Raw genomic sequence first — 16,815 nt, forward strand, 5'->3', positions numbered from 1 at the left:
TTTGTCTTGTTTTTTTTAAAACACTGAGTAAATTCACCAGAAAAAAAATGCATAATATAGTGTGGAAAGAGTGTGCCCTTGAAGAATGCAGCTGTTTTCAGAGGGCAGAGCTGGAAGGTGTGAACGGGGGAGAGGCTTTAAAGGTTTGAGTTGGAAATCAGATCTCGAGTTTTGGATATCAAGAGCCATTAAACAACTGTCTTTAAAAAAGTCATTAAAAAAATGGTGTCTCAGGCTGGGGTTGTGGCTCAGTCATAGAGCACTTGCTAGCACCTGTGAGGCCCTGGGTTTGATCCTCAACACCGCATAAAAATAAATAAATAAAAATAAAGGTATTGTGCCCATCTACAACTAAAAAAAAAAAGGAAAAAAAAGGTTGTCTCTGCAGGCTGCTTAGAAGGAGGTCGCACAGCCTCCCTCTGCCCGGATGAAGCAGGGTGACAGACATGCAGATCAAGGGTGTGACGCCCGAGGGAGGCTCCCAGTCCAGCTGACTGTGGAGGTGGGCACACACCCGCACCCTCTCAGAAAAAGAAAGCCGGTCTTAGACCTTTCTAGTCCCTGGTTTACGACTGAAAGGTGGGACGTGCACTCTCCTCTGGGCCAAGCAAGCTCAAGGTTGTCCAGCTAGTTTGGAAACTGACCTATTGTGAGAGAAAAAGACCCAGACTCCTGCCTGCCGGTCCCCTTTCCTCCACCTACTCCATTCACAGATGTGGCTGATGTTGGCTGAGGAGCCCTTCCCTGTTCAGGCACCTCCCCTGGGCTGGGGGAGTGCTCGTGGGAAAGCCAGCACAGTCAGCCCCCCTCGAACCATGCAGTTCAGAGAACCACACTCCAAACCCAGGCCCCAGAGGCCATGGCAGGACATGGTGGTCAGCAGGCAGTCCGTTCCAGTAAAAGTTCTGTTCTATAAACACATGTACAAACTATGCATGTGCCTGTGTTGCAAAAGTCAAAGCAGGAGGCTCCTGTGAGCTTCCTCACCCCTGGCCAATGGGACAGGCCCTCACCAAACACAGTGACAGAAGTGACAAGCTTGGATCCACAGTGAAGAGGGTTGCACTTCAGAGCCCGTCTCCCCCTCACACAACCGCCTGGCACCGCTCACACCAGGGATGGGCTGATGCTCAGCCGACGCACGATGCATGTGACTCAAACAATCTCGCTCGCATGATAACCACTGAGTTCCTTTCCCCTGGAACTGAGACGCTGTCCCTGCAGCCGAGGAAGCCTGCCCTCTGCATGTTCTGGCCTGCGCTCCATTCCCCGTCCTGGCTGTGTCAACCTTGTGCTGAGCTCTCGGTGGAAACAGATACCAAGGGCTGGGCCCTGGGTGGGGCCTGGGCTCTGCCCTGGAGGGCAGGCTGCCTGCTGCCCTCTACTCCTGGGCTCTCTGGGGACGATCCTGTTGGCCAAGGGAGTGGTAGTGGTCTGCTCAGGTTGGGACCCAACCAGTGTTCCCGGTACCATGACTTTGAACAATGGAGCAAAAGTTCTCCTTGGAGTCACTCTTCATCTGCAGTGAGGCAGTGATGTGGCCCTGTAGGGAGCTGTAGCATTAGAAGCCATGGGTGGGACTGCTTGGGGACAGAGGCTGCTCAAGCAGGCCTGCAGGGGGCTGGTCTCAGGGCTCTGTGATGTGCTTCTCCTGTGACTTTGGGTGATGGCACCGAGGCTTGGCCCTCACCACATCCATTCCTCATGCCCCTCCCCGTTGCCAGGGCTCCAGGCTGAGCCTCACCTCCAGGTGTTGCCCAGTGTTCTGTGCCCTCCTGCAGAGCTGGCTCCAGGACCCCCAGGCCACTGATGCCCCTCATGGGGCCCAGCCTCCTCTCTGAAGCCCACCCTCCCCAGCGTCCCGTCCCCTACCTTGTCCAGTTTTCCTTATATCAGGAACCACTCTGACACCATAGCAGGTCTTGTTTTCGCCTCTGTCACAGGCACGACTTCCAGGAGTCAAGCATGTTGCCTTTGGTTTGTGTCCGGCTCTCAGTGTGATGCAGCAGATAGTGGTCAGTGCCCCTGGGCCCAGCAGGGCTGCCTGGGCAAAGTGATCAGATTAAAGGACTGTGAAAGGTCTCCCTCTCCAGAGGCTCCTCGTGTTCAGTGTGAAGAAGCCCAGGTGGGTGGACAGCCAAGGGAAGGCCATGCATGCCCGTCTCAGGTAGCCTCTGTTCCATGGGACCTTGTTCTTGTGAGAGACAAGTATCCCCTTGGGCAGGGGTGTCCAGCTCCTCTTCCTTCCTGTGTCCTGGGAGGATTTGACGATGACAGGAGCAGGGAGAGGGGCATCTCAGGAGCGAGTGACCTAGCGGGGAGTCTTCCAGGTGTGAAGGAGAGGAGCTAGCCAGTCTAGCCCCCTCGGTCCTGGACTGAGTTGGCAGGTACCACAGGAGGATGTGTGGACCCTGCCAGATTCGAGGGGGACCCTGGCCACTGCTCCGCAGAGTAGATGGATTTACAAAGGCAGATGGCAAAGACAGCCACGAGGACTCAGGTGCAGGGCAGTGGAGCCCAGGAGGCCCTCCATGGCCCACCAGGGGCCGACTCTCCAGAGCAACAAGACTGCAGCGCGCAGAGGACCCCAGAGGAGACTGCACAGCCACCAGGACAGCACTGCACAGTTTCAGCAGTTCCACAGGACACACCGCGCCCAGACCACCGCTGCCCTGTGAAGCAGCACAGACTGCGGCCTGGGACAGGGGTTTGCAGTGCCGGTCCCTCCTGCTGTCTTGCTTGTCCTGTGAGCAGCTCCTGTTTTCCTGCTGCTTCACAGCAGCACAACGGGGACGACAGTGGGAGAGGCCTGGGCTGGGGTCCTAACCCAGGGAAGCACTGGCCTGCCCTCTGTTAAGAAGGCCATGAGATAGGGCCACAGCAGGACACGTCTCCCTCTCCAGGCAGAGCTTACGCAGACTTGGAACAGACTGCTGTAGAGATCTCGCAAACACAGAGACGGCACCAGCATCAGCCCATGAGACTCAGAGCCCTCCATGTGCACAGGGAGGACGATCCTCCAGAAAGGCAGAGCCCTGCTTTCCCTGGTTTAGAACATGAAAAGCCAGCTAACGCCAAACAACTTTTTACGAACTGTAGGAAATCCTATGCCCAGTAGAAATCATTCACCTTAAACAACTTCTAAGAGCTTTGGATAATTTAAACATGAAGGAAACTCAAATACTTCTTCTTCTACCTTTATGGCCCTCAGCAGCTGGTGTCCCTGTCCAGCACAGGTGTATCACTGAAGGTAATGTTCAGATGTGTGACTAACACTTAAGGGTTTGGGGCTGCAGAGGACAGATCATATCAGAAAAACACACTCTAGTTTGGAAAAGTAAGAAAAGAAAAAGACAGATTGAGGTAGGAGACAGTGGCTATGTTGACTGAGCAAATGAGAAGCAAAGGAACCATCCGGGAAGAGGAGCCCAGTTTGAGCAGGAGCTCAAAAGTGGGTCCTATGTAGCTGGGGCTGTGGTACTGAGCATCACCAGCTGGGCAGTTCCTGTCCTACCACCCAGGGAGGGACGCCAAGGTCTTCACAGCGTTGGAGGAGACTTGCAGGGAGGTTCCAAAGCTGCTTCCCTGGTCTGAAGAAGTGGCAGATGTGTCTGTTGGGAAGAGGGTCAGCACAGCAGAGCCCCAAGGTGGCTGGCTCTCGCCTGCCTTCCCTCGTCCTCCCTGCTAGGTTCTCCCTTCCTGTGCCGGCACCTGGAGCTGGCAGCCAGGGCTCCTCTGGTCCCGGTCTGGGGTCCAGGGCTTTCCTGACTTTCTAATTTCCCCTCCACACCACGGACCTCAGCTGCCTCCATCAGGGTCCTGGTAGGTGGTCCTGATAGGGTCCAGGGCTAAGTAACTGGGAATTCCAGCACCTCCTCAATCCATGCCACACCAACAAGAAGCACCAAAGGGGGAAATCAGAAGATGAATCCAGAAACAGAAGGAGGCTTCTGGGGCCGGCGGAGGGACCCTGTGTACTCGGAGGGGCAGATGACCTGCTGGCTGTGCTGCGAGAGCCCCTGGCCCTGGTGGGGAGGGCGCTGCAGTCTGGTCACCGTGGAAACAGGCGGGCTGCACGGTGGTGCAGCGCCACCCCCAGAATCCAGCGTGTCATCCCAGCTGTCTCTGGACAGCAGGTGACTTGAGAAGTCCCTCGCCCGGTGTGGCTTTGTGTTGTCCTCTGTCAGAAGGAGCAGCAGGCTCAGGGCCTCTCAGAAGGTCCTCACATGCCTCAGTGAGGACAGACAGATCTCCTCTCGCCAGGAGACCTGGTGAGCTGCGCTGAAGTCCAGCTTACAGATTTCACTTACTGAACACAGACACGTGCAGCCTGTGTGTCCCTCCCCATGTGACATGGTTATGTGACGTGTGTGACCTGTGCCACTGTTTCTTTCCTATCACTGCAATAGGTCCACAGTTCACAGGTCGGAAGCATGGCTGCCACTCTCCCTCCCGTAGATAAGTGGGCACCTCTCCAGTGCAGTGGAACAGCAGGCTTCCGTGGCTTGAAGCGCCGGTAAGGCTCACACCAGGCCTCCTCGGCCTGGCAGCCCGTGGTGGTGTCCACCCTGATGTGGTTAGTACCGGCTTGACGGTAGCCTATTGTAGTGACTAGAAGGAACACAGTGACTCGGTTGGACCAGATGTGTCTCCAAAGCTGTGTCAGGCATGTTTCCTAGAAACAAACTGCTCAGAAGCCACTGCTTGTGTTCATAAACTTGGGTCCACAGAGCTGTGGCCACGAACTCGTCCTGAGGATGGAGGCAAAACACCCAAAGGATCTTATACTTTTCTTAGGAAAATCTCCAGACTGCCTGACCATGTGTGGGTGGCAGGGATGGCACATAGCAAGCTGGCTCGGAAATAAGGTGGCCCCACGGCATGTCATACAACTCTGTGGGTCGAAAGCGCACATGTAACAGCAGTCACAGGTTTGTGGCCGCTGGGGAGGCGCAGGACAGGCTCTGTGCTTCGTCACCGTCATCTCTGCTCTCTGGGCTTGTGGTCTGGAAGTGGCTGGACAGGCCGTCTCCGATGGCCATCCCAGGATGAAACTTCTGCAGTCCCCAGTGCCAATGCCTGGGCTGGTGCCCTGAGAGGTGACCACCCTACACAGTCTGTTTTCTCTGGCACTTTGGGGATGACAGATTAAAAAGGCACAACTCCACAAGGGAAGACAGTGGCATGAGATTCTCTGGACCCTTTCCAAGGGGTCACGCTCCTTTTCCTAGAGCAGGAGTGCGCACTTTGACCCTCTGAAAACAGTGCTCTTCTCATCACAAGTGTGTTATTTGGTGGAACATGAATTACTGGATGGAAACTAGTAGCTGACTCAAGAAATTCTCATGGCTGATATCCGCTTTGTGGATGATTTGTACTGCATTTTTAATCCCGAATGGCACAGGAAATTGTGCTCTATCTGCCAAAGGCCAGGTATGCATGTCACTCATTTCACGTTAGTTCAGCAAAAACCACTCCCCATGTAAGTTGCCTGGATGCAGAAACCAGAGGCAGAGATCCAGAAGCTCCCAGTGAACGGTCCTGAATCTCACCACGCCCAGGCCCAGGCACATCCTCTTGCTGATGAGCAACTGCCCCTCCCTTAGTCTACACAGAGAAGACCTGCCTTTTTCTGAATGTGCTTCAGAGCAGTTAGATAGTGGTGATGGAGAGGCTCTGGTGACCTGCAAGGACTCCTGGCCATGGACGACCCTGAGCACTAGGAACTTGAAAAGCCACACCCCACAGCAGCAGTGTGCACAGATGCACATCCTGTGGCCTGACTTCAGGCTCCTTCTGCAGTGTGCTGGTTTCCCCCTCCTGCTCAGGGGTCGGGTGCACTGGGACAAGGCAGTGTGACAAGGCCAGCAGCCATGTGTGCCAGGCTTCTGGGGGCAGGAGGCCACGCAGTGCTTCCTAACAACACAACTCTCACAAGAGATGTCCTGGCGGTTTCTCTGTCCCCACCTACCAGAGGTCTGCCAAGGCTCCGGATGCCCACGTCCCCACTTCACACAGGCACAAGCAGCAGAGGACCTCTGGGGACCTGGTCAGGTGACTCCTCCTTTCCTGCTCGTTGTCACATGATGGCCAAGGCACAGTGCACTGTGCTGTGGAACCTCACGTGGGAGGCAGGCCACACTCTCCCTCTTCCCATGGGAAGTGCCCCAGACTCTCCCACTTCCCCATGGGAGGGCCCTGTCCCAGCTTCTCAGGCTTCACCCATCAGAGTGGCCATGCGGCTGTGTGAGGAAGCTCATCCATTCATCTCTGAATTTTCTTGAGAGGAGGTGATGCGGCCTGAGTGGTGAGATTGACAGACACCTCATTATCAAAAGGTGAGCCGGACTCCTCAGCCCAGAGACGCTGTGGGAAGACAGGTAACTTGAAGTAACTAAGGCGAAGACAGGAGAGCGGCCGTCCCATCCCTACTGCAGTGGTAGGAAGACGGACCTTCAAGTCTGGGCCACCGTCTGGTGACCAGTGTGGCTCTGCAAGGCTGTGGGGAGTGCACGGGGCAGATAGGTTTCCTTGTCTGTTATCCACTGTCAACACCTGCTGCTTTTCAAAATTCTCCAAGACAGGAGGACTAGTTTCCCAGGAGAACTCATGGAGGTGGCCAGGGAAATCGTAGGTCTCACCTGGCTGCGGTTCCTTCTTTGACTCAACTTCCAAAATGCTTCCACCTGCCATGTGTGCATTCGCAATTTCAAACCAGGACTTAGGAACTCATCGTGTGGTCCAGGGGTGCAGGACAGCCACCAGGGTCAGCGGGCAGAAGCCGCCAACTTGGCATTCCCCAGGGCGCTTCTCCAGTCATAGCTGTGAGCGCGAGGATGTGGGTAAATTGAGAGAAGAATGTAAAGCTGGTGTTCCCAAAGTCCTTAGAACAGGCTTGACTTGGTTCTAAAGCTTGAACCGAGGCTGACAGCATGCTTTGCATGAGGGTGGCACTGCCGCCATGTTTCCGATGGCGTTCCCTGGTCTGGTGTCCTTTCCTTCTGCTGCTCTTTGGGGATACATCATCTTGTAATAAGGGAGATGATGCGTAGAGTGGTCCGGAAGAGAGACGGCATCTGCTCCATTTGACCTGGTGCATTTGGCTCTCAGTGTTGGGATGCAGATCTTAGCTATCTGTTGACTCCAGGGGGTTAGTCTCTATTGAGCTCCAAATCTTTTTTCACTAACATACAATCCATAAACCAAGTACCAGAGTTCAGTATCTCAGCTTTAGTCACCTGGCATTTTCTCATCCCCCAAGCCATTACTAATGTTAAAAATTCTTCTCACTCTGGTATTTTGGTCATGGAAACAAAGAAGAGACGTGGAAATGGGAAACAGTGGCCAAATCAACCCGAGGGGGTGCACTCGAGAGCCATGTGTTATCTGTTTTGCAACCCACACAACATCATTTACGTGGAAAGGCGAATAGAGATACAAATCCCAAATGTTCTTTGAGTGTTAACAGAGTGTGATTCTCAGTAGAGGGGCTGGACGCATGTTGGATGTGGCCTGTTTTGGAAATTCTCCCTAAACACGTTTTCAGGTTGAACACAACACCCATCTTCCCGTCATTCCTTCCAGCTGCCCCAGGTTTCCTGTGGCCGTGGTGGGAGACCTGGCAGCACTGTCTGCAGTGTGACGGCGAGTGCCAGCCACAGGGCACACAGTGCCCAGCTCCTCCCAGGCCCTTCCCTCTGCCCAGGCCTGCGGAGAGTAGGGTGCAGTCCTGCGGGTTTCCCCTCACACTTGTGCTGTGGGGTTCCTGTGGCTTCACTCTGTGGCATGTAAGTCCCTGGAAGGAATTGGACTCAGAATCGCTCTTAGTGCAGCCCCATCATGGGTGTATCTGATGGGAGTTCCCCGTGGAGGGGCCTGCGGGGTCCTCAGAACAGCAGGCTCCCCTCCCCGTCGCCTGAGTGTGACTGCAGAAATAGACCATTTAAAAGCAATTGCTGAGAACAGCTGTTTAAGAGTTGGCAAAACAAGAGTTCATGAGCTCTTGAGAAGTGTGGCGAGAAGGTGGATCCCGTCAGTACTCAGCTGCCGGGCTGCGCATAAGTAAACCTGTGCAGACAGCAGGCCAATCTTGAACCTCAGAAGTGGGAATGTCTGTTTTACGCTGTGCTTATCATGTGTGTTGGTTGGTCTCAGACTGACTCGGGGGACTAGCAGCCCACGGGGGATGCTCCAAGGGCCTCGCTCCACCTGGCCCCCTCACTTCCCTCCTGTGAACGTGTGACCAGAAGCAGCCAGGGCCTGCTCTGGGCCACGCAAGGGCCTGCCTGGCCATGCTGTGTCCTGCGGTTGCCCCTGAACTCCCAGTTCTAGCTACCTCTCTTTTCTTTCCCTTTGTCTTCTCTGTTTCCTTTGCAGAAGACCCTCAGATGAGCCGCCACGGCCCACGCATGCTGCAGGATGCGGAGAAGGACGACAACAATAACGAGGAGTATGACAACTACGACGAGCTGGTGGCCAAGTCGCTGCTGAACCTGGGCAAGATCGCCGAGGACGCAGCACACCGCGCCCGGACCGAGTCCGAGATGAACAGCAACACCTCCAACAGCCTGGAGGACGGGAGCGGCAAGAGCGAGAGCCTCAGTCGCAAGGGCGAGCTCAGCCTGGACCTGGACAGCGACGTGGTCAGGGAGACCGTGGACTCCCTGAAGCTGCTGGCGCAGGGCCACGGCGTTGTGCTCTCGGACGGCATCGGTGACCGCGGCCACGCGGAGGGGATGGCGCCGCAGGACAGCAGGAGCGTGAACTACGTGGTGCTGGGGAAGCCCGTGAGCAACGGGCTGGGCGAGAGGCTGGGCGAGGACAGCGAGGAGGAGGTGTGCTTGAGCAGCCTCGAGTGCCTGCGCAACCAGTGCTTCGACCTGGCCCGCAAGCTCAGCGAGACCGAGCCCCAGGACCGGGGCCCCCCGCCCAGCGCCAGCGCCCGGCCGCACGGCCGGCCGGAGGACGACTTCCCGGGCAGGACACCTGACCGGAGCTACTCGGACATGATGAACCTCATGCGGCTGGAGGAGCAGCTCAGCCCCAGGCCCAGAACGTTCTCTAGCTGCGCCAAGGAGGACGGGTGTCAGGAGAGGGACGACGACACCACCTCCATCAACTCGGACAGGTCCGAGGAGGTGTTTGACATGACCAAGGGCAACCTGACGCTCCTCGAGAAGGCCATCGCCCTGGAAACCGAGAGGGCCAAGGCCATGAGGGACAAGATGGCCATGGACGCCGGGAGGAGGGACACTCTGAGGTCGTACGAGGACCAGTCTCCCAGACAGCTTCCCGGGGAGGACAGGAAGCCCAGGTCCAGTGACAGCCATGTCAAAAAGCCATACTATGGTAAAGGTAATATTTCTACCTAACGTAAGTTGCCTCATGGAAACATGAGCTAAAGAAAAGGTGTTGGTGATGGTCCTCGATTACAGTCTGCCTCTCACTAAGTCCCGTCTCTGAGGCCCCTTCCAGAGTTGGTGCCAGAATTATATTTTGTGATGATGCTTCTGAAGAGCAAATGGAATATTTGTCTGGGAAATGCATAAAGCTCAGTGTCCCCTTGTTAGAGCAGATGAGTACGAAGGCATTCCTGGAGAGGCCAGGGCTGGTGCGTAAACACGCCCGAGGTAGAAGGCGCTGGGAGCCCGTGCCGCTGCAGAGGAACAAGGACCTGGGAAAGGCCAGGGACTGAGTGCTGGTTAGTCCGTCAGAACAAAGCACATTTCACAAACGGGACTGGGAGGTGGCCCTACAGTACATAAGTTGCCATCCGACGACACCCATTGGAGACACACCCCCAGAGCAGCACCCCGACAAACTGAGCAGCAGCAGGGTGACCCAGGACACAGGATAAGGGCCAGGGCTGCCCATGAGCTCCCTGGGAGAGACAGGGGACAGAGGCTGCTGGCTGTGCCAGCCCCGGTGGCCTCGGCCGAGACCAACAGCACGTTCTTTAGGGCACCCCCCCACACACTGATTCCATTTCACTAAGGAAGCAATTGCGGTGTTTTCTCAAATATGATTTATTATAAAACGCTCAAGACTATCCAGGACGATAGTTTTAGCTCAATTTCTCCTCATGAAAAATGCAGGCGCTTATGGCATTTATCTATATATTTAACTATATATACCTACTTCCCATATATATAGTAAATATATACATGCTCGACCTGAATGAATACTCGTGTTTGTAGAAGCAAGTGTCCACTTTGAGGCAGGTTATGACACAGCCTCACGCAGGGGTCTGGTGTTGTCTATTTGCTCATTTTCAAGTTTCTTTTAGAACAAAGCAAGAATCAATTTCAAGAATGAAATTGGTAACTCCTTAAAGCCTACTTTATTAGCACCAAAAATGTATCTGTTCTGTTGGTTTGTCACTTTATGCTGCGCATTACAAATTCTGAGTTTCCTCACTGTGGATCTGATAATGAAGTTTAAGAATGTAGTTTGAAAATCAGTTGCTGTGTAAACTTCAATCAGAAAAACTGCATTTTTTCTGCTGTGACATCGGTGTGTACTCTCCTCTCAATGTGTGCGTATGATTTCTGTGGCGAGTTGGGCACTGCTGGAAGCATATCCAAACTTGAGATGAGCCTTAGCCAGATCTGTGCACTCCTGGTTGGCAGGTGGTGGGCCGACAGCCCTTCCAGCTGCTGAAGCACAACGCTGGGCCGCAGGGTGGGGAGGTGGCCAAGGGGCATGACCTTCCAGAGGGACCACAGCCTGCATGTTTTAGGACAGGGCTGTCACTGTGAACAAGATGTGCCAGACCATCTCTTAGGATGGTGCGTTGAGTCTCTGAGAAGCTGAGGAGAACCCACACTCCAGCGAGGAGTGCCTCTGCCCCTGTGACCGCTCTGTGGCCCACGCAGTCTGGGCGGTGCTGAGTCGGGGCTTTCGGGATGAGCGCTGACTCTGGGTAGCACAGTGGTCCTCTGCAGCCACATGGCCATGGAGGATGTGTCTCAGAGTCTGGGCTGCCGTGGCTGCTCTGTGTCTGTGGCCTCCAAACTCGGCTGCTTTATGCCCATTTTGAGTCATTTAGTTTTGTTGTTGTTTTGCTTTGCTTTTTGAAAGAAATGAAATATAAAGCACTTGCTTCCCCTGTGAACATGGGGGTGGCTGGGGATGAACGGTGAAAACTGAGCTGTGCTTCTCCACAGACGGAGAAGGACTGGGGCCTGGGCGCTCCTATAAGGTGGGAGGCATCAGTTTCTCCCTCTCCCAGTTTTTCCAATCTGCCCCTGACAAGTCATTTCTATTTTCTACCAGCATTTTCTATATTGTTCCATGTAAACATTCAGAGCTAAATAAGTAAAGCCGATTAAGGCCAACGAAGGAGAACAAAGAGATTAAGGCTCTCTTTAAAAGAAAAAATGTCAAGGGATCAGATCTCACCAACACATTGATGACAGTTGCGGCAACTGCCTAGCAGGTCTTCCGTCTGTCTTCAGGGGCTGTCACTGCAGTAAAGATGGGAGGATACTGTATCAATTCTCATTGTCCACAGTCCTCAAACTGATTTAATGTGTCAGTTTCCAAATCTTGAGCTAATACAAAAGAAGCCAACGATGACCCCCTCTGTCCTCTGCCCATCACCTGTTCTACCCCAGCAAGCTAAGTGCACTCACAATTTGTTTCCTCTTGTTTGTTGCAAGGTTTCTAGTTGATTTTTGGTCTCTCTGCTTGCTCAGTTGTCTTGTGTTGGCTTCCACGTTTGCTTTTAAGATGAATTGCAATTGTACAAAGTAAGAAATCCAGGGGAGGTGATGGCAAAGGCAGGTAGCACATCCCACCTCAACTGGACCCCATGCATCGAGAGGAGATTATACGCTTGTTGTCTTCCAAAATGCGGATAATTTTGACATACCTTGTTTTTATAAAAACCTATACTTAATTTCAAAATGCTTTCCAAATCTTGAAATAATATAATTTGTGAGAGGTCTTAAGTGTCCTATGAAATAGATACTTGGTGATTAGTAATAGCCATCGGATTTTTATCTTCTGCAAGTCATCTGTATCTAGTTATTAATCTTTTATCTCCAGCTTATGATTTTAATCAATTATTTTCTCTGAAACTCTTACTAGGCACTTGCTATTTTATACTTAGATTGACTAAATTATACCAATATTCTTGCGGAATCATTCCAAGGTAGTAAAATTGCCAGGCTCTCAGTCTGCAGGTGTAAGAGAGGCCTTGACCAGGTCATGAGAAGCTGGACCACGCCACAGCACACACCATTGGGTGGGTTTCCAAGCTGCCTGCACGGTGGCAGGACAGATCAAGGGGAGGGTCTCCCTTGGCACCTCCCTGGCTCAGGAGGCCCCAGCACCTGAGAGGCCCACTAGGAGACGAGCACTCTAGCCGCCCAAGAAAGGGAGTCACCACAGGGACATTATTGGTCCTGTGACTCCTCTTCTACTTCAGTTCACATAAATAGCTTAAAAAGAAAGTTCAGAAGCATTCAATGTTTTAAAACAAAAGTTTTTTTCTCTTGATGGAAGTGAATTCTTAACTAAAACAATTATGATTGGCCTGACTAATGAATAATATAATAGAATTAATATAATATAATAGAATTAAACCCCTGAAGAAAATTTAACTAGAGCCTTCTCTGGACCAAATCACAAGAGCCACATCTATTGATATTGATCTGTGCAACTGGTTTTCAAAATTGGACTAAAAATAGTGTATCACTGGTTAGACTTACTGTTTGGTCTAAGTGTGGCCTCTGAAACACTCTGAAGTTATTATGCTGCAAAGTTCTGTGCTGTGGTCAGTTCTGGGTGTAGAAAAAATTAAATTAGCAATGTCATTACATCTCTGGCATCTGCATCTGATTCTGGACCAGACTTCTGCTCTAGTTGGCCCTTGACTGTACTGCAGAGAAGCCCACAGGGCTCTAGAGAAGCATCACCTCTTGGTTTTGTGTATGCATGCACGGCATCACACGAGCCTCCTTCTGGTTCCAAGCACACATGGAGAAATCAGAACAAAGGGTTGCTCCAGCAGCTTCTGAAGCATTTTGATTGCCCATCACCTCTGCAGGTGGGATCGCCACCGTTTGGTCATCTGCTTACAGTGCCTTCTGAGAGTTCAGTTTATTTTCCAAAACATGCTGAATTGCTATGCTAAGAAACAGAGTGATTAGCCTCAAGAGCAAAGTCCAGAGCAGCCGCGTTTTGCTGCCTGTGTGTGCCACCAGAGCTCCCAACAGGAAGAAATTCAGCTGAAGAGCTGGGGACTGAGTCACACTCTTGGCTGAATTTCACAGAGAGACTGTCAAATGAAAACGGTGTGGAGTCTTGTTCTCTAAGAAGGCCACTGTCTCATCACTGTTTACGTTGATTTATTTGAGCAACACAGCTTATCATGTAACACACGGGAAACCAATCAATCAAGAGTTAAGGTTAGGGATGGGGAATGGGTGGGGTTTTTTCTTTCTTTCTTTCTTTCTTTAGGACAAAAACTAAAATACTTTCTGATTCGTTATCATGTTGCATAAGGTTGAACAATCACCTAAAACAATAGCCTACCCTAGCCAAAGCATGGTGTTTGCAGCCTGTGCCCTGACACCTGCTGGCCTCTGATTTAGCAAAGGTCTCTTGGGATTGTTGAATGATCACATTTGTCTTCGGTTGGTGAACGTTCATTCTTTTGGAACCTGTTGTCGCTTTTAGATCCCTCAAGAACAGAAAAGAAAGAGAGCAAGTGTCCAACCCCCGGGTGTGATGGAACCGGCCATGTAACTGGGCTTTACCCGCATCACCGCAGTCTGTCTGGATGCCCGCACAAAGATAGGGTCCCTCCAGAAAGTAAGTGCACAGCTCACCGCTGCCCTTGGAGTGCTAGCACACGGCTCTGTCTCTACCATCCCTCTGACCTGACATCATTTCCATTCTACGGCTCAATGTGGCCACAGCTCACCAGGCTCCCGCTGACCCTGACGGGCCGCCCCAGGAGGAGTGGGGGACAGGGAGCCTGCTCCCCCAACCCCCATGCTTCCTGGGTGCCAGCTCTTGCTAGACCAGCCCCGGAGTAGCCCTCTACAGCCCCCTTTCTGGAACCAGGTTTGGTCCCAACTCAGTCCTCCTTGGAGACCCCAGGCAAGTTGCCTCTGCGTCTCACAGTTAGAGAACCCAGATAGTGTCTGAGATACCCATCCACGGCGCTGGCCTCTTCTGCCTCCCCAAGAGAAGGGGCCTGGAGATTCCTCCTGCCCAGGACATGGATACATCATCCCATCATCATTTAGACAAGAGGTTGTGCCTCATTTTACTTGTCAGCATAAATGTACCAGCATTTCCACACTAGAAGACCTGAAATAAGGAGGTTTAAATTGGGTGGGTTTTGATCTTTCGCAGTTCTTAATAGTTAGGTTCTGATAATATGGACTCAATCTGTGAAAAGCTATATTTCATTTAAAACTGAAATGGTATACACCTCCTTATTATGTATCTTTCATCAATTAAATATGCCAGCTATATAAAGCCAGAGGAACTAACAGTTTAGGAAACAGGCACATTTTCTGAAAAGAGTAAGTTTAAGATCCTGACTCTAAGTCTCAGTCATATGGAGGGTTCTCCTCTTACCTGAGACAGTTTCTGGCAGGAAAACTGTGATGGTTGAGACATGGCAGGATGACCAGTCAATGATCTGGAGGAATTCTGAGACCAGTCCAACTAAAATGGGTGACCTTGTGGTCCCTGAGTGGCGAGCCTGCTGGAGCGGCAGGGAGACACAGATGCCCGAGGCACCAGGTGTTCAGATGGCTACTGAGAAAAGTCAGCTTAGCTTGCTGCAACTGTGTCCAGGTTAAAGAGAGTCCTGGAAAAGCCAATTCGGTGTCTGGCTACAATCCCGTGTGTTACATGAGCAGGGAGACGGCATGGTCTACAACAGCGGCTTCCACGTGCTGAGCACACTGGGGGCGGGTGCTGGGCTCACACCCACAAACACTAATTCATTCAAGCCATGGACCCTGCAGGTAGTGTTGGCCCTGGTTTCCAATGAAGAAAACGAGAATCAGGGTGTCCATCATGCTTCTCTGTCCAGGGACTAGCAGTGGCTGGCAAACTGAGGGAGTGCCATGTCTCCACAGTCAACCTGAGCAGACAGACACTAACTGGCCTACATGCAAGACTAAGCGAGGCCATAGATCCTGTCCGGCCCACACCCTCTGTCTGGTCGTCCTCTCAAGCCCGACAGGCAGGCTGCATGTGCTGTCCTCTGCTTTCCTCATCTACAAACAGGTGCTAGGACCAAGCTCTGGGGATTTAAGCAGAAAGCTGCTTCCTGCCATCTCCCCTCAGGCCTCTGGCTTCGCTTCAGGGCAGGCCAGCTCCTCCTCCTAAGCCCACATCTCCAGAGAAACCTCCAAATAGACAGAGCAGGGATGTGGGCGTGTCCTGCCACCCTGCAGGGTGTAGTCCTGTCTCCACCTGTGTCAGAGAAGTGGGGTGCCTGGGCAGGAGGAGGGGGCGGGGGAGGTGTGCCCTGAGCAGGAGGAGGAGGAGGGGCCTGGGGTGGTGTCCCCTGAGCAGGAGGAGGAGGAGGGGCCTGGGGTGGTGTCCCCTGAGAAGGAGGAGGAGGAGGGGCCTGGGGTGGTGTCCCCTGAGCAGGAGGAGGAGGAGGGGCCTGGGGTGGTGTGCCCTGAGCAGAAGGAAGTGGGGGATGGGGCGATGTCACCCTATCAGGAGAAACTAGAGGCACCCAGGGTATTACCTTACCAGGAAGAAGTGGGGGCTAGGGCAATGCCACCATACAGGAGGAAGTGGGGGCACATGGGGTGTCACCTTAGCAGGAGGAGGCTGACCCTGTCCAGGAACATTCTCCAGCTCATGCACAGAAAAGCCTTGCTGTGGATTTGCTTGTGGACGGGTCTTTAAGAAGCCAGGAATGACGTGAGCCTGAGGAAGGGCAGGTCTGCGTGAGTCTTTGCCGGGCCTCTCCTGCTGGACTGGCTTCCCTTACTCCCGCACAGCCCAGTTCAGCATAGTTCTGCTCACCCTGGGAGGACCACAGAGACTGTGCCACAGGAGGAGAAGAGGTTCTGAGTCCTGGGAGCTCCCAGCCTGGCAGAGACACGGGCTTGGCCCAGACAGTGCTTCCCATGGCTGCCCGGTGCCCACCAGCAGCCACGCTGGGCACTGTGGGGACTGGGCATCTCCAGGCCTGGACCTGGGACCCCAGGTGCTGCTCCAGGGTTGCATGGGCAGAGAAGAAGGCTTTGGGGTCACACGTGGCCAGGGCATGGAGGAGACAGTGGCAGTGGGCAGAGTGTGGGCAGGGACAGGCTGCTGGGAGCAAGACGCTGAGGGCAAAGGAAGACGGGGAGGGGGCCTGGAGGAGGCGAGAACGGAGACAGGAGGGGCGAGCAGGTCACCTGGAGGTACCCATGGCCCGAGGGCAGGCTCAAAGGGACAACAGGACAGAGCTGGAGGACACCCTTCCTCCGAAGGGAGAACGTGCCACTCAGGGAGAGGACGTGGGGGAGCCAGCAGGGGCGGTCCCAGCAGGGGAGCTGTGGCCTCTCTCCCGTGGCCAGGTGAAGCAGAGGGAGGGCAGCAGGTGGAAGGGAGGTCCGAGGGATCAAAACCAGGAAAGCTGGCTCCTCTGAAGAGCCCCATATGTGGAGGGACGCCGAGGCCCAGGAAGCCCAGGAGGCAGGCCTGCCGAGGTTGCTGGCCTGCTGATCGGAGTCTCCTGTCGAGACCTCAGCGTTAGACGGGAGCAGAGCAGGGAGGTCCCTTGTTCAGATGGATTCCAAGGCTGCCCATGAACAAAGAGAGCCCCCAGATCTCGATACAGTG

At 53.5% G+C, this 16,815-nt stretch overlaps 1 protein-coding gene across 20 annotated transcripts in view; it reads left to right on the forward strand.

Moving 5' to 3' along the window:
• The window catches only part of Myt1l (myelin transcription factor 1 like), a 395,041-nt gene that overhangs the window by 299,449 nt on the left and 78,777 nt on the right, over window positions 1-16,815 (forward strand). For 12 of the 20 annotated variants that reach the window (XM_058574977.1, XM_058574987.1, XM_058574986.1 and 9 more), the window contains 2 exons: window positions 8,377-9,354; window positions 13,684-13,818. In XM_058574977.1, the coding sequence (XP_058430960.1) occupies window positions 8,377-9,354; window positions 13,684-13,818 (1,113 nt within the window). The remainder of the gene's footprint in view (window positions 1-8,376; window positions 9,355-13,683; window positions 13,819-16,815) is intronic. The other 8 variants (XM_058574981.1, XM_058574984.1, XM_058574990.1 and 5 more) reach the window with 3 other exon arrangements.

Source organism: Marmota monax, unplaced genomic scaffold, assembly GCF_021218885.2.
Source record: "Marmota monax isolate L192 unplaced genomic scaffold, Marmota_monax_Labrador192_F-V1.1 WCK01_AAM20220418_F8-fsc00633, whole genome shotgun sequence".
Lineage (NCBI taxonomy): Eukaryota > Metazoa > Chordata > Mammalia > Rodentia > Sciuridae > Marmota > Marmota monax.